The sequence below is a fragment of the Ovis aries genome, chromosome 26, assembly GCF_016772045.2.
Source record: "Ovis aries strain OAR_USU_Benz2616 breed Rambouillet chromosome 26, ARS-UI_Ramb_v3.0, whole genome shotgun sequence".
Taxonomy (NCBI): Eukaryota; Metazoa; Chordata; class Mammalia; order Artiodactyla; family Bovidae; genus Ovis; species Ovis aries.
Window position 1 is genome coordinate 31,360,372 of NC_056079.1, and position 22,112 is coordinate 31,382,483.

General features: G+C 44.4%; 1 protein-coding gene, 1 long non-coding RNA gene and 2 pseudogenes across 2 annotated transcripts in view; all 4 read left to right on the plus strand.

Annotated features, from left to right (window-relative positions):
• Positions 1-1,659, plus strand: part of KCNU1 (potassium calcium-activated channel subfamily U member 1) — a 138,776-nt gene extending 137,117 nt beyond the window's left edge. The window contains exon 27 of the mRNA XM_015104599.3: positions 1,248-1,659. Coding sequence (XP_014960085.1) covers positions 1,248-1,659 — 412 coding nt within the window. The remainder of the gene's footprint in view (positions 1-1,247) is intronic.
• A 3,451-nt stretch (positions 1,660-5,110) lies between these two features.
• LOC132658709 (uncharacterized) lies at positions 5,111-7,561 on the plus strand. Its single transcript, XR_009598664.1, has 2 exons — positions 5,111-5,323; positions 5,774-7,561. It is a non-coding gene; the product is annotated as an uncharacterized LOC132658709 (long non-coding RNA).
• Positions 7,562-7,812: 251 nt separating this feature from the next.
• On the plus strand, positions 7,813-11,382 carry LOC105605227 (exocyst complex component 3-like; annotated as a pseudogene).
• Positions 11,383-15,949: 4,567 nt separating this feature from the next.
• Positions 15,950-20,592, plus strand: LOC114111021 (small ribosomal subunit protein eS25-like; annotated as a pseudogene).
• The last annotated feature ends 1,520 nt before the right edge of the window (positions 20,593-22,112 follow it).

A 22,112-nucleotide genomic window follows, 5' to 3' on the forward strand; every position in this document is an offset into this window, starting at 1 on the left:
GGGGAAGGAAGTCAAATCACTCCAAGTGGAGTTGTGGTGAATACAAAGAAAGACGATTTCTCTGCCCAAAGGAGAAGAGAAGGGAAAGAAAGGATGCCAAGGTCAACCTGGCTGCAGATGAAGGCTGAGCTTCTGGGAATGTTTACATAACATAACACAGGATTTCTCAGCAACAGATGGCTAAGCCCCTGCTGAGAGAAGAGAGAGAGGGGAAAGTTCACAGGGAGTAGAAAAAGAGGTAAAAGTTACAGTAATCGCTGCAAAGGATGGAAGAAGGAGTTTATGGTGGATTCGTAGAAGCAAAACTACAAAAGGACAGGGGGATGGGAAATCCTGATGAAATTCAAGATCAGTGGTCCTCAGAGTAAGGAAACACAAGAGAGAAAGAGTGATGGGAAGTTGTGGGCAGAGAGTGATTGATTGAAGTGTAAGATTGTAGCCGGCAGGATACGTCAGGAAGTCATAGCATCAGTATGTGGCTGGGAAAGTGGTTAGGAGATAAAGATCGCTGGGGACTGGAAGTCAAAGAAATTGGTCTGCTTGTTGGAGCCGTAAATCATGCAGGCGCTGCCGACACGTCAGGTGACGGCGGCCCTGAAGTTGGAGAGAAAACGCATCCCACGTGCCAAAGGCTGAAATAAGCATGGAGCTCTGTGGATGACACTGATGAGTCAAGAGGGAGGGTGGTATGGCTGTAGAGTGTTGACCACAAAGATGGCAGAGGAGAATGATGCTCAGGAGATGGCACTGGGAAGCATGAATGATGCTGACATCTCCTCCCTCCATCTCTGTCTGTCTGTCTATGTCTGGGCTCCATCTGCTTCCCCACAACACCTCTGGAAATGCTGTGGACTGTGGTGATTGGGAGAATAGGCAAGCCCATAGCCTAGAGTTAGAAAAGCCATTAGAAAATGACTAGCCCAAACCATGGTCCTACCCCACTCCCATTAAAAGGATGGGAAAAGCAGGACCCAGAAGGGAGACAGCATGTTCAAGATCAAAGATGGTTGGTTTCAGAGGCAAGGATGAAAATACCAGTCTCCCAGTTACTAGTCCAGGGCCTCTCCTATTGCACCACACCAAAGATTTTTTTTTTTTAATTATTAATCAGAAACCAAATAAAGCAAGGCAAAACAAATTTTCCTTTTCTGTCCCTCAGCAAAGTGACTTTCCTATTTTGGTCACTGCCTGCACCCACACTGTCCCAGCTGCAGGGGTACAGAATTCATGTTTGGCTTTTCTTACAGGTTTGTGATTACCCGGCCAGAAAATGAGTTCAGCCTGCTGCCCTCGGATCTTGTGTTCTGTGCCATCCCTTTCAGCACCTCTTGTTACAAAAAGGATAGTAAAGCTTCACCTCCATGTGAGATTATAAATATAAAGCCACAAAAAGAAGAGACGGTCCAAGATGTAAGTCCTGACCAAACACTTCTGGTTGACCACGCCAGGGACAGCGTATCACAACTGCCCTGTAGGCCAGTCCCTTTGTTGGAGCCCAAACCAATCCCTTCTGCTGATTGTAAGCAATCAAAATTGACTCTGGGCAGTAAACGTTCATCTCATCACTATTGCACATACCCAGGTGAAACTATGGAAGAAAATGGAAAAGAAAGCATGGAGGAAACCACAGTGGAAGATGCCTATGACTTTCACCATTAGACTAGACTGGTAGCTATTCCCCAGGGGCCCCTGGCTCACTCTTTACACAGCATCTCCAGAGATGGTGACTTTGATCACGGAAGATAACCATGGAAGTCTGCCATTGTGCGCCAGCTGCACAGTGGAGGGTAGACCAGCAAGCCCACACTGTTTAAGAAGAGGCAAAAGTTTGATCTAATCCCACTGGACCTGGTATGATAAATAAAGAAATAGATGATAAATGCCTCTGTAAGGGAAGTGCATCGCTCTGTGTCTCTTAGGCAGGAACCATGATGGTTAGAGCTATGTCAAAGACGTTCTTCAGTACTTGACTGGGTTTCCTCCAGACAGGGGATATGAGTCATCAAGATAAAAGTGAGGACTTAGACATCAGAGACAAGACACTAAGAGCCCCAAATCAAGCATCTTACATTCTTTATCTTCAAACAAGCAACTAGTGAACTAGGATATTATCATCTTCTCTTTTTCCCTCATGCTTTTTGTCTCCTCATCTCTTTCTATAGGAGATGAGAGCAGCCACTTGGAGAGATACTTGTTTGAACTGGAAAGCAATTTGTGTATAATGAAAGCCTAGGCATAGCCTGGCACAAAAATGAATATTAGAGTATCCTCAAATGGGGCACCTGGGTGAAGTTAGGTAGCTTGAAATATATAACCCTCCAGATTCTCTTACTGAAGAATAAAGACAGCACATGAGAGGTAATAAAACATTTCCCCATGTTCCAGGAGGAACCAGCCCACTTCCTTGTAAACTGCATCTTTAGGTCATTTTGCCTGGGTATTACTCTGTCAACAGAGACAAAAGTTCAGCACATCCAGGAAGTGTTTACTCCCAATTGGTGAGCTTCCCAGGTGGCACTAGTGTTAAAGAACCCGCCTGCCAATGCAGATAGTCATAAGAGATGTGAGTGCAGTCCCTGGGTTGGGAAGACCCCCTGGACGAGGGCATAGCAACCCACTCCAGTATTCTTGCCTGGAGAATCCCATGGACAGAGGAGCCTGTCACCTAACTATGGTCCATAGGGTCACAAAGAGTCAGACATGACTGAAGCAACTTGGCACACACGCACGGTGAGCCTTGTAAGCAGTGCCTTCTTGTGTTTTAGATACGATACAGGGAGAAAGGAGGAGGAAAGAGAATAATAAACCATGTTTCTCTTAAATGGTTTTACCTAATGTTTGTGATATCCTTGACATTTTTCACAACATCCTTGTCGATTTGGTATCACTACCTCCATTTGACAAAGGAAGAAACTATATCACAGAGTTCCCAGAGAGGATACCCAGTTAAACTCTAATTTCAGATAAACAACAAACTTTAGCATGAGTGTATCCAAATTACTGAGTTGAGCACGTAAGTGATCGAATCCATATTTAAACCTAGATAATTCAACCCCAGCACCTATAAACATGTGCCTCTAAGAACACAAGTAGAGGAAATGAAACAAAATATTCATCTATGAAAAAAAAGTTGTATTGGGAAAGCTTGATTTGTAATGTAAGTAATATATGTAGGGAAAAAAGAGTGATTGTAAGAAAAGTTGTCAGAAACCAAAGGTCTTTTAAAAATATTTTCAAGTTTAGCTAAGTCGTCTTCATCTTTCTCTTTTCACAGATTGACTTTCTTTGTTTTTCTTATACATGGAAAAATGTATTTCCTTGCAATTCCAAAGTTACAGCTAGACTTGTAGGCACATCAGAGATTTAACTGGCCTGTATCAGATCTTGATTTCTAAAAGAAAGTATGAAGAGGGCTCAGCTTTGGCTTCTCCATCCCAGATACCAGTGGATGAGGAACAGGGTACCTCTGAGTGCAGGACTTGTCCTCAGGGAAGGGAGACTAGTTCATGACCTAGGAAGAGGTGCCACCAAATATCTACTGAAAAGACAGTCCTATTTCTTTGCCACATTTCCCTGAGCCATTTTATCCATATATCAGTTTCAGTAGAAACAAAATATTCCTAGGAAGGGATGGACAAGCCCTATGCATATTCAAATGCACAGACTCATAGTTTGTATGTATATTTTCTAATCTAATCTAAACTTAGCCTCTGGACCTTCAGAGTAAAAGCTTACGCCCTCAAATGGTCTCACTTTCAATGTAGCAGAGAAATTTGAATGAAAAGTTCTTTACTTGCCAGCATTTTAGGGAAATGCGTACCAAAAGTACGGCTAAAGAAATATCGTGGTATATGCAACCATTGCCAGTATGTGGGCATTTCTGTTGCCAATCTTGAAAAATAAAGTTGGCAGAGGGCCTCCTAGACTTATGTGCCAAGTGACACCATAACTCTAGAACCAAACCCTTTACCTAGAGATATAGTGTACCCTTTACATTTTAATACAAGTCATAACACCAGATCCTTTGGTAATATGCAGATACTTAATTCATAATGATTATTCAATTCTTATCAATTGAAGAACTGACATGAAGACAAGATAAAATGTACAATGAATTTAACAGTATGTGACTCAGTGGTTTTTATGATTTTTTTAAAAGACATTGACCTTTCTGAAATTGTATGAAAGCTACAGTCTTCCTCCCCAGAGGAAATTAAGAGACGTATGTATTACATAAAAGACATCATATAAATGGGAGGGAGGTCATAAATGGGATGGGTCACCTTACAGTTTCTCCATCATCTTCCCAGACCCCTGATATAGACCTTCAGTAACCAGTGGAGTGATCACCAGAAAGGACATCAGAGTCAGGAGACAAGAGTACTTGTTTCGGGTATTTTGAGAAATAGCAAAAATGCCGCCTAGCCAATGGGTGGTTCACGTAAGCCTAGAGAAACACTGGAGCAGCATTTAAAGGACTAGGAAGGAAGACAACCAGGTTACCCTGAAGAAGCTGGAAGGCAGTGTGTGATGATCTCTTTCGGATTTGATGTTCAAAATGTGGTCCCCAGACCAGCAACATCTACAGTACCTGAAGGTCATCCCAGACCTGTTGAATCTGATTCTGATTTTAACAAGATGTGTAAGTGATCCATACATTTAACTTTAAGAAGCAGGGCTTTCAAGGAGCATATAAGTGTTTATGTATATACATGCAACATAGATATATGTAATATATATCTGTATTATAAATTGCACACCCACATAAACACCTACATATACACATATGCATACACATATAAGCACACACACACATGGTGACTTCTGGCAAATGAAAAGATCTGGAGGTTTGGATTTTAATGAAAACTATGCCCCACAACATTTAGCTCTTTGGCGTGTTCACTCCTATTTAAGACCTACAATACATTCCAAACATCTCTAATTAGTTATAAAATCCTTAAGCTGAGTACCTTTCAAACCATAAAGGAGTTAAGGGAGGTTAAAGTTCAGTCAAGTTGGTGAATATTTTCCTGGAGGAATAATAAACAACTTCAGCTCCAAGGCGTGGGTTGTTCCTTCCAGGTCAGTAAAACAAAGAGCCCAGCCTCTCAAAGCCATCTGTGTGGGTTCCTAGATTGGCATGCTTAGGGATCACGGGCAAGAGAGGAGAGGAGGCGAGAGAGAGGGAGGAGAAGCCCTCACACTAATGAGGTTTGAAAGGATACGGGATGAGTCCAGCGCTGCCTGCTGAGAAGAAAGGAGCCTAGCAGCTGATGCTAAGTTCAGACTAAACTAACCGCAAGTCCCCTGGGGACGTCACAAGGTAAACCTGATCGTCTCTGTCATTTACAATCAGGCAGACTGCTCCTGTAATTTTTCTGGGGTGCCAATTAACAGACCCCTGAAGCTCGCGGTGGCGGGGCGAGGGGTGGGGGTGAGGGTGGGGGGGGAAACGTCCCAGGCCTCCTCTGGTGTTTGAAAAGGCAAAACCAGGCAGCCTTTTCGCTGCTGTCTTCTGATTATTACCTCTGTGAAGGCGGGGGCGGGGAATGACTTCATCCAGGCACACAGGGCAGGCCGGCTCAGCTCAGGTGAGTGGCTAGAGTCGGGCCTTTCTCTCTGCCTTCACTTCCTCTGTTCTCCAGCAACCTCAGGGAGCCTCTGCAGAGCCCAGCAAGCCTTGTTTCTTTCTTTCCTGAGATATGAAAGTGCTGATCAGCTTTCCCTCTTTCTCATCCTCAGGAAAATATCTTTGCCACATTTCATCTTGCAGGAAACCCGGGAAAGGCCATCATGCACCAAGAAGGCAGCCAAGAAGGACCACTGGTCTCTGAAATGTATCCCTTGGCCACCATCCTTCCTGACACCAGTCTTTCTCTTGCCTTCCTGACATGGCCAGGCTTTTTCACTAGTCATCTACATCACTGCTTGATTCCCACTGCTGATTCACTCCTTAAGCCACCCAGGCTCTGGTTGCAACCCCCATGATTCTGCTAAAAAGACTAAGATCATCAGTTCCTTTGAAGTCACTGAGAGTTCGAAGGTTGAGAAGAGTATTAAGTACTGTCCCACTTGCAGCCTGGGTGGCATTCAGCACAGCTGATCCTCCCAACCCCTGTCCTGTTCAGAAACATTCTCTTCTCTCGAGTTGCGTGATACAACGATCTTTTAATCGTCCGTTCACTTTCCTGACTACATATCCTCAACACCCCCTTCAACTTGCCTTTTATACAACGCGATTAGGTATTAGCATCACTCAAAGCTTGACTGTGGACTTTTTTCACTCTCAGGGATCAGTGAATGATCCACATAATTAAACCGGAGAGCATCTTACCTGAAATTTGAGGACAGGGACTACTTACCTGTAGCCATTATTTCTATGCAAGAACGTGGGCCCAGATGGCCACAATTTTTTTTTTTAAGAGAAATTGAGAATTCTGATTTTTACATAAAATACGATGCTGTTAAACATGTTTCTCATAGTCATGAGAGAGTAACTATAGCAGATGAACCCCTACTCCAAGAAAAATGTTTAAAATTGGTTAAAAAAATTTTTTTAAATACCTGTTTGAAGTAATCATAGAGCCACACAATCAGTAAGCACTTCAAAGGCTAAGATTCAAGAGAAAAGAAAAGCACTGAGGTGAGTTCAGCATTCTCTGATGTTTTTCCCTCAGGGCATTTGCCAATTACTAAGTGAGACTAAGCAAGAGATCAGGTTGGAATTCAAGGTTAAGGGCATTCAGCAATCTCATGGGGCTGGACGGGGGAAAAAAAATGGAGGTGAGGTTTATCCAGGCAGGCGGGAATTGAAGGGACTAAGTTTTAGAGTAAAGAGAATGGAAACAATGAGTGAGCTGCTTTTTCCCTTGAGGATAGTATTTACTACTAATATTTCCAACATAAGAGGCTCAGCAAACAAAAAAAAAGGCCAATGAAGAATCTAAAAGACAAGCAGAGCTCTGGCCAGTTTCAAAGTGCCGGCGGGGTGAAGTGGGCATCCAAGGCGGGATGAGGGCGATGGGCCCAGTGTTCTCAGCTGAGACTCTTGAACGCTTTTCCTTAGGGATTCAACTTCAAACTAGAAGTAGACCAGCCCTCACAAAGCCTGAAATCAGCTTTGCTGCTGCTGCTGCTGCTAAGTCGCTTCAGTCATGTCTGACTCTGTGCGACCCCATGGATGGCAGCCCACTCGGCTCCTCTGTCTCTGGGATTCTCCAGGCAAGAGTATTGAAGTGGGTTGCCATTTCCTTAATGCCTCCCATTCCTAGACTGTATCAAGGGGACCAACCCCTACTCTAAGTAACTTACTGAGTTAAAAAGTCAATAGATTCTCTCTGCTGGAAGTTAGCAGGATTCAGAGTGTCTACACTTTTTTATGTACAGAATCCAACATTCAATAAAAATAACTGGAGTCAGTCTCATCTCTGCCTTCTTGAGCAAGATAAATGAGCCTCCAGACAGACCAGCAAGCCTTGCTGCCTTCAGGTTTCTGAAATGCATCATTGTCCACAGTATCTTTTATTTCTTTTTTGCCTTCAATAAATAAGTAAATAATTACCATTTACTGAAGCTAAGATGCTTCAGTCATGTCTGACTCTTTTGTAACCCTATAGACTGTAGCCCGCCAGGCTCCTCTGTCCATGGGATACTCCAGCCAAGATTACTGGAGTGGGTCACCATGCCCTCTTTCAGGGGATCTTCCTAACCTGGGGATCGAACCAGAGTCTTCTGTGAAGGCGGATTGCAGGCACATTCTTTATTGCTGAGCCACTGGGTGTGTGTGTGGGGGGGGGGGGGCAGGAATGATAGCAGAGAGATTCAAATGACCTCAAATCAAGAGGAAAGAAATAGGTAATGGAGACGAGTCACAGATGATCTAGATATACTATGCAAGACACAGACTTTAAAGCAACTGTAACAGACACGTCAAGAGGCTGGATGCCACTTCCCATAGGACACCGGTGGCGGAACTGAGGGATAATGTTATTCTGACACAGGGAAGGAGGGGTTTCTGCCTGCTTGCTAACCATGAAGGAGACAGTCTGGGAGGCTGGTGCAACAGTGATCCCAAAGGAGGGAGGCTTAAGAGGGAGGGGATATATACACAGTCATGACTGATTCTGTATGACGGAAACACCGTCACAACATTGTAAAACAATTATTCTCCAATTAAAAAAAATTTTTTTCAAAAGGTTGCTGGGGTGTTTTGGGGCCTGGAGCAGCAGGACAAAGTGGAGCAGTACCGCAGAAGAGAGGTCCGGAGAGAGGCTTCTGTGAACTGAGGATGCTATCCAGTTCTAGTTGGATGGCAAGCCATGCGGGGTACCACATGGGCTGGAACCAGCTCCAAAATGCACTGAATGAAGTCACAGACATCGCGAGGGCCCTGCCCAAGATCAGCAAGGACTGGAGAGGGAGGGAATATCCACACCATCAGTCGACAGCATCGAGGAAGTGAAGGATGGGGACTTCCCTAGTGGTCTATCGGTCAAAGAACCCTCCTTCCAGGGCAGGGGACACAGCTTTGAGCCTTGATTGGGAAATTAAGATCCCGTGTGTTGTGAAGCAACTACTGAGCCCCCATGCTCTAGAGCCCAGGCTCCAACGCAAGAGACGCCATCGCAATGCAGAAGCGCTTGTGACATACTAGAGAAGCCCTGCACTCTGCAGTGAGACGCAGCACAGCCGAACAAAAAAGTATGGATGAAAGATGCAACCGTGCAGCACAGACAGCTCACTATGGCTGTGGAGAACCTCAAGAATATCTTCCTGGGGCCCCAGATTGTGAGGGGTCCCTGGACTTCATTAAGCAAGGGGTGCTCCTGCAGGCCCCCGGGAACCTGAGGGACCTGAAACAGGGGTGCCCCTGGGAAGGGCTAATGCATAAGCACCACCACGTGGACATGACCCTCATCCATAGCTCCTTCGGGAGAAAACAGGGGATCTCAGTTGAGCTGGCCAAGCAGCTGTGGATGATGCTACAAAAGTCCCTGGCCACCGTCCCTGTGACCCCATTTTGCTGGTCTCTGTTGTCAGGATCTGGCAAGGGAAGAAAAATTGGTGCATATTTGACCAAAAAATGTTGCAAACTAGCTTTGTTCTTCCTAGAAGGTACAAGAATTGGAAGGAGGAAATGTTTGCAAAGAGCCAACTCATTGACAAAGACCTTGATGCTGGGAAAGATTGAAGGCAGGAGAAGAAGGAGGTGACAGAGGAGATGGTTGGATGGCATCACTGACTCAATGAACACGAATTTAAGCAAACTCTGGGAGATAGTGAAGGACAGGGGAGCCTGGTGTGCTGCAGTCCACGGGGTCACAAAGAGTCAGACATGACTGAACAACAACAATGTTTGCTCTCTTGGACAGAATCAAGGCTGCTAGAATTGAGGGCACATAGGCAGACCGCAGGTTATCCAACAAGGAGTGGTCCATCTCCCACCTGGAAGTCCTGGATGACCTCATTGCAACCAAAGACCCCATGATTGAGTGCTTTCCTCCCCATTATGAGATTTTCAGAAACCTCCTCAATCACTAAGCACTGAGAACCTGGATACAAATCTCGTGGGAAGATCTAGAAGCAAAAGAAATGATGAGCCTGTTTGACATGGGTCTTGAACACCAACGCAAGCACAGAGATGGTGGGGAACATGGAGCTGGTCCCAGAAATTGACGTCAGTGCCCTAGAGGTTATACTTCCTTCAGATGTGGTGTCTGAACTGCTCCGTAGGTACATGTCAGCTCCCACTTCAAACACCGTTGTCTGGCTGCGGAAATCACTAGATGCAGACACTAAAGATGGCATGAAAGGGACTGAGCCCAGAGCTGACCCACGTGGGAACGCTCCCTGCCACCATCTTCTAGATTTTCCAACAGATTCTTTAAGTTGTTACTCAGATAAGTGAAGATTTTAAAATAAAGGTACTAGTTAGTGTTTTCAGTAAATGAATTCTTTAAAAAAAATGTTTTATCGTGGTAAAAGTCACACAATATAAAATGTACTATTTTAACCATATTTAACTGTATGGTTCAGGAGACTAAAGTACATTTACATTGTGAAGCTTTCATGGTCATCCATTTCCTGAATCTTCCACCTTCCTGAACTGAGACTCTGTCCCCATTAAACACTAACTCCCCACCCCCACCCCGCCCCAGCCCCTGGCATCTACCAATGTCCTTTCTGACTCTATGAATTTGACTCTTATAGAGATGAAACTCAGTTGTAGATAGAACATCTGAAATACTGGCAATACCCACACTGTTATGGGTTATGTTACGTTCAGGATACGACAGCAATCGTCACAACTGCCAGACCTTTATGGAACCCTGGGTCAGTTTAAAGAGGAAGTATTTTAAAAATGAAATGGAGGCTATTCTCTCAAATCATCCCACCCTCATCTTCTCCCACAGAGTCCAAAATTCTGTTCTTTACATTTGTGTCTCTTTTGCTGCTATGAATATATTCCCATCTTTCTAGCATTGAAACATGCATATTACCATGGGTAAAATAGATGACCAGTCCAAGACTGATGCATGAAGCAGGGGACTCAAAGCTGGTGCACTGCGACAACCCAGAGGGATGGGGTGGGGACAGAGGTGGGAGGGGGGTTCAGGATGGGGGCCCCACGTGCACCCGTGGCTGATTGATGTCGATGTATGGCAAAAACCACAGTATTGTAATTATCCTCTAATTAAAATAAATTAACTTAAAAAAATGAAATGGAAGAGTGAACCAAATATGGATGGGGTATTAGACAACACTGTTGCAAGGAGGCTGCAGCAGTTACCTGGAGGAGGTCTTCTGGGATCTGGAGCAACATCTAGGTGAGCCGATGGCAAAGAAGTGGCTGTTAGGCTCAAATACTGTAGCCATCGTCTGTGTTACCATGGAAGCATATTTCAATGATGTTGCCAAAATTCAAAACCATATGGAAAGAGGGTGACAGCAAGTGGGGGTGGGGTCCCTAATCGGCCACCACGCAGAAGCACGTCTCATCCTGGAGCACCAAGGAGCACAAACAGGGTGCCAAGAAGACCATCAGGGAGGCTGAACAGCTCCACTTCCTGTTCTGGAAGTCTCCAGATTTGGTAAAGATGCAGGTGGGCACAGTATCATTACTGCCACCCTTGCAGAAGTCATTAAATTAGCAAGCCCTCTGTGCTCTGCCTGGAAGTTTCAACTTTGATCAGCAAATACCCAGGCATCAAGGATGACTGCACTGGCACACTGCTGGCCACCCAAGGGGACACCTACCAGGACATGGTGTCAACCATCACTGAGGCTCTGGAACAGGGCCTGATGGCAGGAAATCCAAGCTATGTGCCCATCTTCAAGGGAATCACAGCTCTCAGTCTGAACATGGTATGACTTCTCAAGTAGCCCAATGGTTTCCAGTTTTGTGTAGCTCATTCTGCAGGCAACCACCCCCCCTCCACCCTCAGAAATGTGCTAAAGCGAAAGAGACTCTGGTAGTTCTCAGTAGGTGTTTCAGGTCCTCGTGCTTGTTTGCTGTGGGGTCTATCTGATGTCTACAAGGTGTCCGAACACACGGCTTTTTGAAGAACAAGTGCCCTACTGCCTGTGGTTCCTCCAGCTCTCTCATTTCTGTGTAAACATCCTTTGAGAGTCAGGACTCTGCTGGAAAATGCCTTATGGTTGAAAGTTTATCACGGCGGAAAAGACTTGTAGAGAGGGAAGAGGCCCTGTCTTCCTTCCCTGGGGGGTCTCCACCCTGCTGCTTAATAAAAGAGTTGAAACTTCTCCACAGACCTGAAAACAAACAGGAGAAATTTACCAGAGAATGATAATCTATCAAAAAAGTATTTTAAAAGTACAAGAAATAAAATTATAAATATCAGAGGTGGGTTAACAGCTCTTTGAGTGGAGAGAAAGGTAAAATTAGTGAATTGGAAAACAGGTTAGCAGAAAAAAAAAAGTACAGAGTAAATCCTGAAAAAGAAAAACATGCATAAATGTGTTTAGGAGACATATGAGACATGGAAATAAGGTGCAAAAATGTACTTAAAGTCCAAGAAAAATAGGAGAGAGAGAAAGCGTGAGCATGTGGGACAGAGAAAAATATTTGAGGAAATGCTGAGAATTATCTTAAACTGAAGACATCAACACATATATTTAAGTCTCTGTGAACCCCAACCATGACTAATGAAAAAAATTCCTAAACATCTCATAGTAAAAAAATCTTCAAATTAAACTAAGTTAGAATATTTTAAAGGCATCTGTAGTTGTTGTTTTTTTTTTTTTTAAGTCACATTATATCCAAAAATGTTACAACAAGATTAAAGGCTGACTTTTCTACAGAAACAATGAAGCAGGGAAATAGGACATTTAAAGTTCTAAAAATAAGAAAGCTGAAGATCTATCATTTTATGCCCAGAATGATAATTTATAGACAAATGCAAAATATAAAAATTACCAGACAGACAGAAAGTGAAAGAATTTATCACCTTCAGACTAATATTTTAAAAGAAGTGCTAAAAGGAATTATTTAGACAAAAGGAAAAGATTCATGAATGGAAATGCAGTAAAAAATGAAGAGCAGAAAAAGGTAAATATATAGATAAATGCAAGTTAACATTGTTTTTTATAAACAATCAGTTCAGTTCAGTTGCTCAGTCATGTCTGCCTCTTTGCGACCCCATGAACCACAGCACGCCAGGCCTCCCTGTCCATCACCAACTCCCAGAGTCCACTCAAACCCATGTACATTGAGATGGTGATGCCATCCAACCATCTCATCCTCTATTGTCCCCTTCTCCTCTTGCCCTCAATCTTTCCCAGCATCAGGGTCTTTTCAAATGAGTCAGCTCTTCGTATCAGGTGGCCAAAGTATTGGAGTTTCAGCTCCAACATCAGTCCTTCCAATGAACACCCAGGACTGATCTCCTTTAGGATGGACTGGTTGGATCTCCTTGCATAGTAATATCATTTTGTGGGATTTAAAATAAACATGGGAGAGAGATAAATGGAATTTAAGATAGCTAACATTTGTGTCTTGCTGGAAATTGATAGAAAACAGTGGTGAAAATACTACTTTTTAGTAACTTTATTAAGTGAGAGATGCACATCATAATTTCTTGGATAAATACTAAGAGAATAATACAAAGTGCATAATGAACGAGAAAAGAGCACAATGGAAAGAAAAGTTTGATTAATCAAAAAGAGGAGAAGCATGTAAAAAAAAATTTTAAGGCCAATAACAATCAACTAATAAAATAGTGGCTGCACCAATTTACATTCTTTTGTGGTTTCAACAAATTTCAGAATTGTTTGCTCAATTTCTGTGGGAAATGCCCTTTGAATTCTAACAGGGAACAAATACAGTCCAACAAAGAAAAGTTCAGGATAAGATGGCTTCACTATTGAATTCCAAACATTTAAAATGTATGTAAGGCCACCCCTTCTCAGTCACTTCCAAAGAGAGGCAGGTAGCGATGCCTCAAAGCACATTTCCTCTGCAGGGTGTATTTGTTCTGCAGTGAGAGGGCCTCCCCAGAACACTCATTGACTCTAATGACAGAAGCAAAAGTCCTAGCTGATTTTGGCTGGAAAGCAAATAACTCTGGCCCAAAGCAGTGCTATGCAGGGCTGGAGTGAAAGTGTGATTTGGGGGCAGGGTCGATGGATGCCAATCAACTATTCTTGAGTTTCCAAACTATCTGACATTTGAGGAGCTATATTTTGAAGGAGTTAGGTAGGAAAAGGCCCTCTTGGTGTATACACTGGTATCCTTATGAAGGGCTTCCCTGGCAGAGATCGTGGCTCAGTGGCTTCCGTTATCAGTGGGTGCTGTCTGTAGGGAGGGAACATAATACAGTTTATTCCATAACACTGTTTATTTGCTTCTGGAGTTCTTATATGATTCCTCTTTCTATGCCCTTGCTTTTACCTTTCTTAAAATGTGGCTTAAGGTAATCTATTACAGAAGCAAGGAAATTATATTTCCTGTTTCTACTACCTGCATCTCCTCTGGGACATGCCAGGTTGTCGGTCTCTCCATGGTGACTGAGTAGGGCTGGAATTAGACCAGACTACCTTGCCTGGAGAATCCCAGGGACGGGGGAGCCTGGTGGGCTGCCGTCTATGGGGTCACACAGAGTCGGACACGACTGAAGTGACTTAGCAGCAGCAGCAGCAGCAATGCCTTTGCATCCAGTGGAGGACCCAGCTCCTGAGTCTCCCTGTATCTGGCTGTCTTCTACCCTAGCAGGGACTGCTCCATTATTTTGAACAGAAAAGGTCACCTTAATAGTTGGACAATTCTTCTGAGTGGTCAGTTGATTTTACACAGGGATTTTCTCCTGTGTTTGGTGTTTGGATCTGCTATCACTAGAGAGGCTACATATGAGGACATCAGCTGACTAAGTTGATTTTCCAAAATTCTTACAGGGACAGAGGGTGGTGGGGGTTGGGCGTAGGGAAGGACGGTTCAGGAGGTGAAGCAAGAGATGGGGAGGGACAAGGAGAGGCAGATGAGGCTTCACTCGCTTGCCGGCTGCTCACCTCCTGCTGTGTGGCTGGGCTCCCAACAGGCCATGGACCCAGTCTCCAGGGATTGGGGACCCCTGACTTAAGGCAATGACTATTCAACAACCAGCATGGAAGTCTGGGGGAGTTCGATTTTTAGATCACGCTATGTGTACACAGGATCTTAGTTCCCTGACCAGAGATCAAACTTGTGGTCCCTTACACAGGAAGCTCAAAATCTTAACTACTGGACCATCAGGGAAGCCCCTTAAGGGAACTATCTTAATGATATATCAACCAGCATTGCCATACAAATGCTCATATGGCTGTTACCCTTCCTATTACTAGAGCTCAGGGACAGGGCCTCCCTCTGCCCAGAATCCAGACAATTTGAGGATAATGACAAACAGGGGAATTCTGAAATAGCTGGAAAAAGCCTCACTCCTTAAATGAAATCTAGTCACCTGAGCAGTCACACCAGAGGCAATCAATAAACTTTTCACAATGAATTAATGGCCAGAGATGGATGCTTTTGCTTCATCATTTACCTACTAGAGGCATCCGGCCACATTGTCATCAGTTTGTGCTGCTTCACAGGTCAGAAACTCTTAGATTCGCGGGCTGGTACACAAAGAAGGACAGCAGTGCCTAGGGAGTGGCTAGACAACAAGAAAGGAGGGGGGCTGGGAGGGCTGTGAGTTGAGGGGGGAAGTGGAGATTTGATTCTGAAGAGAAAAATCCTTACTGGGTCAAGGCCGCTTTTGCATAATTCTATTATCACCAGGAAGAAGAGAAATAATCATATTAGGTGAGTGCTGCACCGCTCGACGTGGCTTGTCTTACCTTACTTTTGAAGTCAGACAGGTTTAATTGCTTTGTGTGAGTGAGTTGTTCAGAAGGCACCCAATCAATAAGGCAGGTACTGCCAGAGCGAAGCGGGGGAAGTTTTTGATGTTGACAATGACATACAATCTTGTGCAGAAAGGAGTAATCCATTCAGTCACAGTTATGGGGGGGGAAAATTTATCTGTGTGTTGCACTGGGGAGCAGAGGCAGTGTCACCCGGGAGGGTGGGCTCCAGGCAGGCTGGCCACAGGGCATCAGTGTGCTGGCAGCTCAGCCCAAGAGCAGGCTCCAGGCAGGCTGGGCACAGAGCAAGGGCTGTGCTTTCTGGAGCCTCCTGGTCTGTGCAGAGTAGTGGGCCTCCACACCTGCACAGGAGGCTGTCAGCATCAACTCCACCGCATTTTCTGCTTACAGAGCCCAAACATCTCGTCAATTTGTGTTTCAATTTCTGTGAAGTCCAGCGCAGTCCCCAGTAAGGCTCTGCTCATCCACTGCTCAGCTGACTCCAGGTGAAGCTTACCAGAAAGTTCCCCTACAATGGACCATAGGTAGTCAGGGAATTGTTTTTGTTTTTGCTTTTGTTTTTAGCCTAGATCTCACTGTAGAAATACTCAGTATGAGGAAAGAGAACGAAAGTTGTGATAGTCAATTGCGAATGTCTTCCAAACTCAGGTGACGGTTGCTCGAAACTGGCCCTAGTGGTAGTATTTGCACCACAGAACCCAGTACACTGTACAAATAAGGGGTTTGTTTATTTTGTGAGAGTTGGTTGTTAAGCACCTACCAGCACAATCCTGGGTGAGGGCAGAGGGCAGAAATAGGAGCCTAGAATTTGACATCCTTAATTAACCCTCTATTCCCACTCTCCTAGCAGCTGCTCACATGGCTCAACTGAATCTCTCCTCTATAGCCTGACGAGCACCACAGGTCATAACTCACTGCAGAATATTTCACGTGTGCTTTTGTCTTCAATCAGATTCATATTTTGGAAAGGTGACCCTGGCCACAGTGTGTTGGATAGACTGAAAGGGTATAAAATCACAGATCCTATCAAAGGCAAAGACATCAGATAGTAATATAATTGCTTTTATCCAAATAAAAGATGAGACCTGAATTAAGGCAGGATAAGTGGAAAGAGAGGACAGACCTAACGGATGCTCAAGAAATAGAATTGGCAGGATTTATTGACTGATGGAGTGTCAGGGTGAGAAAAAGATAAGAGTAGATGATAACATCCAAGTTTTTTTATAATTCTGCCATTCCTCAACACAGAAGGAACAGCAGATTTTGGTGGGAACTTGATGACTTTGGAGCAAGCTGAGAAGCCTGAGAAGCAGGTAGATGGAACTAGCTCTCAGAGGAGAAGAGTTAACTTGAATACATTTTGAAAGGAGGAACGTGGTGGTAAGTGACAGCAGGTAATAAGAAGGTATCACCCAGAGATGCTGTGAAATGATAAGAGTCCAAGGAAGACACAGTCATAGAAAACAACAGGAAAAGGCACTTGAAGGGAATCAAGACTCCGCAGATGACAGAAGAATGCTGGTCACTGAAACTGTAGAGTTCTAGGAAGAAGCAAAGTGAGACAAGTCATAGAATTGAACAGCCATTTAAATAAAATACCAGGCCATCACAATATTGTAAAGGAATAATTCTCTAATTTAATTAATTAAAAAATAAAACATCAGGCCCATGATCAGAAAAGGCCCATGAAGTCAAATGTAGACTGCAGACATTTGAAGAACAAGTGAGCAAAAAGGAGAAATAACAGAAAACAAGCAAAGAAGGAAGTCTAGGCTTGGAAGGTAGGGAGAGTCATTCCCAATTAGACTGTAGACAACACACGTGGTAAAAAACTATTTGCTCTTCCTAACCTAACCACTAAGTAGCTAGTACAATGTAGGGTCAAGGGAGGACTTCATTTCTAAGATGGACCACAGACTGGGTCACAATTGAATGCTATGCCGAAGGGACCAATGGGGACAAAGTTGGCAACTTGGGAGGGAGAAAGAGAACAGAGATGCAGTAAGGTCTAGATCAGGGTCCCGTAACCTCTGGGATCCAATGCTTGATGATCTGATGTAATAAAAATAGTAATAGAAATAAATGCAATGCACTTGAATCATCCCCAAACCACCCCCCCACCCTCAGGCAATGGAAAATTGTCTTCCACAAAATGGGCCCCTGGTGCAAAAAAAGTTGGGGACTGCTGGCAGAGTCAGTCAAGAGCCTAGATCTTAAAGAGGGAATGGCCTTAATGCAAGAAATGATATCTCTTTCTGTAAGACCAGAAATATGGATATGAGAATACATGCAAATATAAATAGCTTCTGGATGCTGGAAACTGAGGGAGCTTATGCCTCATTTTCTCTTAAAGTTCCAAAAAGTTAAGGAGAGTGGCAGGTTTTTGAAATAAGCATCACGAGGAAGGGGGCATAACACTCTACTCTAAGGATACATTATCATTTAATGCTCTAATGCACAGACATAAATTTATTGTTTGGTGTATGTGTAAGGCCCCCTTTAGCATCTGTACTGTCATAGATATAATAGCACATCTTACCCAGAATTACTATTACTCATTTGTATACCCACTTTTCTATCTAGAAATAAACTTGAGTTCAGTTCAGTTCAGTTGCTCAGTCATGTCCGACTTTGTGACCCCATGAATCGCAGCACACCAGGCCTCCCTGTCCATCACCAACTTCCAGAGTTCATTCAAACTCATGTGCATCAAGTTGGTGATGCCATCCAGCCATCTCATCCTCTGTCGTCCCCTTCTCCTCCTGCCCCCAGTCCCTCCTAGCATCAGAGTCTTTTCCAATGAGTCAACTCTTTGCATGAGGTGGCCAAAGTATTGGAGTTTCAGCCTCAGCATCAGTCCTTCCAATGAACACCCAGGACTGATCTCCTTTAGGATGAACTGGTTGAATCTCCTTACAGTCCAAGGGACTTGCAAGAGTCTTCTCCAACACCACAGTTCAAAAGCATCCATTCTTCAGTGCTCAGCTTTCTTCACAGTCCAACTCTCACATCCATACATGACCACTGGAAAAACCATAGCCTTGACTAGATGGACCTTTGTTGGCAAACTAATATCTCTGCTTTTTAATATGCTATCTAGGTTGGTCATAACTTTCCTTCCAAGGAGTAAGCATCTTTTAATTTCATGGCTGTAGTCACCATCTGCAGTGATTTTGGAGCCCAAAAAGTAAAGCCTGACACCGTTTCCACTGTTTCCCCATCTATTTCCCATGGAGTGATGGGACCAGATGCCATGATCTTCATTTTCTGGATGTTGAGCTTTAAGCCAACTTTTTCACTCTCCTCTTTTACTTTCATCAAGAGGCTTTTAGTTCCTCTTCACTTTCTGCCATAAGGGTGGTGTCATCTGCATATCTGAGGTTATTGATATTTCTCCTGGCAACCTTGATTTCAGCTTGTGCTTCTTCCAGCCCAATGTTTCTCCTGATGTACTCTTCATAGAAGTTAAATAAGCAGGGTGACAATATACAACTTTGACGTACTCCTTCTCCTATTTGGAACCAGTCTGTTGTTCCATGTCCAGTTCTAACTGTTGCCTACTGACCTGCATACAGATTTCTCAAGAGGCAGGTCAGGTCGTCTGGTATTCTCATCTCTCTCAGAATTTTCCACAGTTTATTGTGAACCACACAGTCAAAGGCTTTGGCATAGTCAAGAAAGCAGAAATAGATGTTTTTCTGGAACTCTCTTGCTTTTTCCATGACCCAGCGGATGTTGGCAATTTGATCTCTGGTTCCTCTACCTTTTCTGAAACCAGCTTGAACATCAGGGAGTTCACGGTTCACGTATTGCTGAAGCCTGGCTTGGAGAATTTTGAGCATTACTTTCCTAGCATGTGAGATGAGTGCAATTGTGCGGTAGTCTGAGCATTCTTTGGCATTGCCTTTCTTTGGGATTGGAATGAAAACTGACCTTTTCCAGTCCTGTGGCCACTGCTGAGTTTTCCACATTTGCTGGCATATTGAGTGCAGCACTTTCACAGCATCATCTTTCAGGATTTGAAATAGCTCAACTGGAATTCCATTACCTCCACTAGCTTTGTTCGTAGTGATGCTTTCTAAGGCCCACTTGACTTCGCATTCCAGGATGTCTAGCTCTAGGTGAGTGATCACGCCATCGTGATTATCTTGGTCGTGAAGCTCTGTTTTGTACAATTCTTCTGTGTATTCTTGCCACCTCTTCTTCATATCTTCTGCTTCTGTTAGGTCCATACCATTTCTCTCCTTTATCGAGCCCGTCTTTGCATGAAGTGTTCCCTTGGTATCTCTAATTTTCTTGAAGAGATCTCTAGTCTTTCCCATTCTGTTATGAAATAAACTTAGAGTTTAAAAAAAGGCTTCTAGCCCAGTGGATTGCCTGAAGTCTACTGGGTGATTAACAAATATTTGCTGAGTGATTGACTAAATGAGTAGATGTTGCATTAGTCCAGCCTCCCCAACTCAACTGTAGACATCGTATCTTAAAGTTGGTAAGTGTCCTCAAAATGAACTGGGCACCTTAGAAACCAAAGTGTTGTAGTAAAAGATCAAGAAATGCATTCTCAGAGAGAAGCTTCAAAGGAGGGAGGAATGGAATACAAAAGCAGCCCCTGCTAGGGACCTCCCTAGTGGTCCAGTGGCTTTAGACTCCACACTCACAATGCAAGGGAACTGGGTTCAATTCCTGGTCAGGGAACTAGATCCTGCATGCTGCAGCTAAGACCTGGTGCAGTTAAATCAAAAATACACTTTTAAAAGGTACAGCTTTTTTTCTGTCTGACATCTTAGTGAGGCGACAGTGGTAGCAGCTGCTCTCCCAATTTCACTCTGCCACCCGAGGAGGACAAGAAGAAGAAAGATGCCAGAAGGTCAGCCAAGCAAGACAAAGCTCCAGTGAACAAATCTCAGGGCAAGAATAAAAAGAAGTGTTCCAGAGGCAAAGTTGGAAATGAGCTCAATAACCTAGTCTTCTTTGACAAAGCAACCTATGACACCCTGGAAAGAAGTTCCCAACTATAAGCTTGTAACTCCAGTCTCTGAGAGACTGAGAAACTGTAGTTCCCTGGCCAGGGAAGCCCTTCAGGAACTCCTTAGTAAAGGACTTGGTACACTGCTTTCAAAGCACAGAGCTCAGGTAATTTGTTCCAGAAACACCAAGGGTGGAGATGCCACAGCTGCCGGTGAAGATGCAGGAGCCCAGTCCACCAACTGCATTTGGCAAAACAAAACTATATGAAATCAAAACAAATAAATCACTCAACCTGTAGCAGAAAATACAACGATCTTCCCCCTCCCAACAGTTCAGTTATGGATTTTTTTTCTTTTCAAATTTTAGGGAATGTATCCTTTGAGCATCCAGAAGCGTTGGGGTTTCTGTTTCTTAGTGGAATCAGCAGGTGACATGCCAGGGTTATCAGCATCCCTTGCCCAACCTGTTGGCTGGCTTCTTGAACCGTTGTCCCCACAATCTATAGAGACTGAGGCCCAGAGGAGGTAACCAGTTAGTGTCAGATGTGTCCCTGGGTCGTGGGTTTCCCAGTTCGAGGCCTGTGCTCCCTATTGCCAGCTGTCTGTGCTGACAGACAGAAAAATCCCTCAGGCAGGTTGTAAGAGGCGGTCTCTCTCTGCCCTGCTCTGAGTGTCCCACAGCAAATGCTAGTGACAGGGAAACGTCTTAATACAGCATGTTGTTTAGCATAATTGATGTGCAGATGCGGCGGCGGGAGAAACAAGCCCAGTTAATTGGTCTCTCAACCTACATTAGCTTTTGCATCTCAGCCAATTAGGCAGGGGCCAGAGGGCCCTGTGCGTGGCCATTAGATCCTGCCGTGCAGGGGCTAGAAAGGTGCTGGCAGTCAGGTTCAGAAGACTCCGATGAGCGCTGTGTGCAGCTGCACTGAGGCCAAGCCATCTGTCCATTCAAGAACAGGAGACCTTAAACAACCAGCCCGGAAGGTGAAAAGCAAGGAAGGGGATATTTAGGACAGGAAAATCTGGGCTCTCGCACGGGCTGGAGGCATCTTCGAAGCGTCTGGATTTGAAGGGTATAAAACTAATACTAGTCCTACAGCCATCTTCCTAATGAACCCAGAGCCCGGCTCTGTTCTCTGAGCCTCAGCATATTTGGAAATGCCCAGGACACAAAGGAAGGGTGTGTTCCAAGGAGACACTATAAGATCGCTGCTCAAAGTGAGGTCCTCACATCAGCATCAAGACCACCGTCTGGTTGGAGGGTCAGGAAGGTAGATCCCAGGCGCACTCCTGACCAGCTGAATCAGAATCTGCGTTTTAATTATTTATTTATTTATTTGGCTGCGTGGGGTCTTAGTTGCAGCACTCCAGGTCTTTGTTAGATTACGTGGGATCTTCATTGCAGTGCATGGACTTTCTAATGGTGTGCAGGCTTATCAGTTGCTCCATGTCAAGTGGGGTCCCCAAATGGGGATCAGACTCACATTCCCTGCATTGCAAGGTGGGTTCTTAACCACTGGGTCACCAGGGAATCCCAGAACCTGCAGTTTATCAAGATTCCTAGGCGTTCCATGTGCCCGTGAAAGTCTGAGAAGCAGCACTCCCGGCCAGGGGGCAGCAAATACATTTTATCAGAACTCAGCATGTCCATTTGCTGATCTCTTAATTCGGTGGCCTTCTTGCTACAGTCATGGGGTTGAGAAGTTGTGATGGAGATCTTGTGTCCTGCATGCCTGAAATAAAGAGCTGGCTTTTTATGAAGAGTTGGCCCACCTCTGTTCTGGG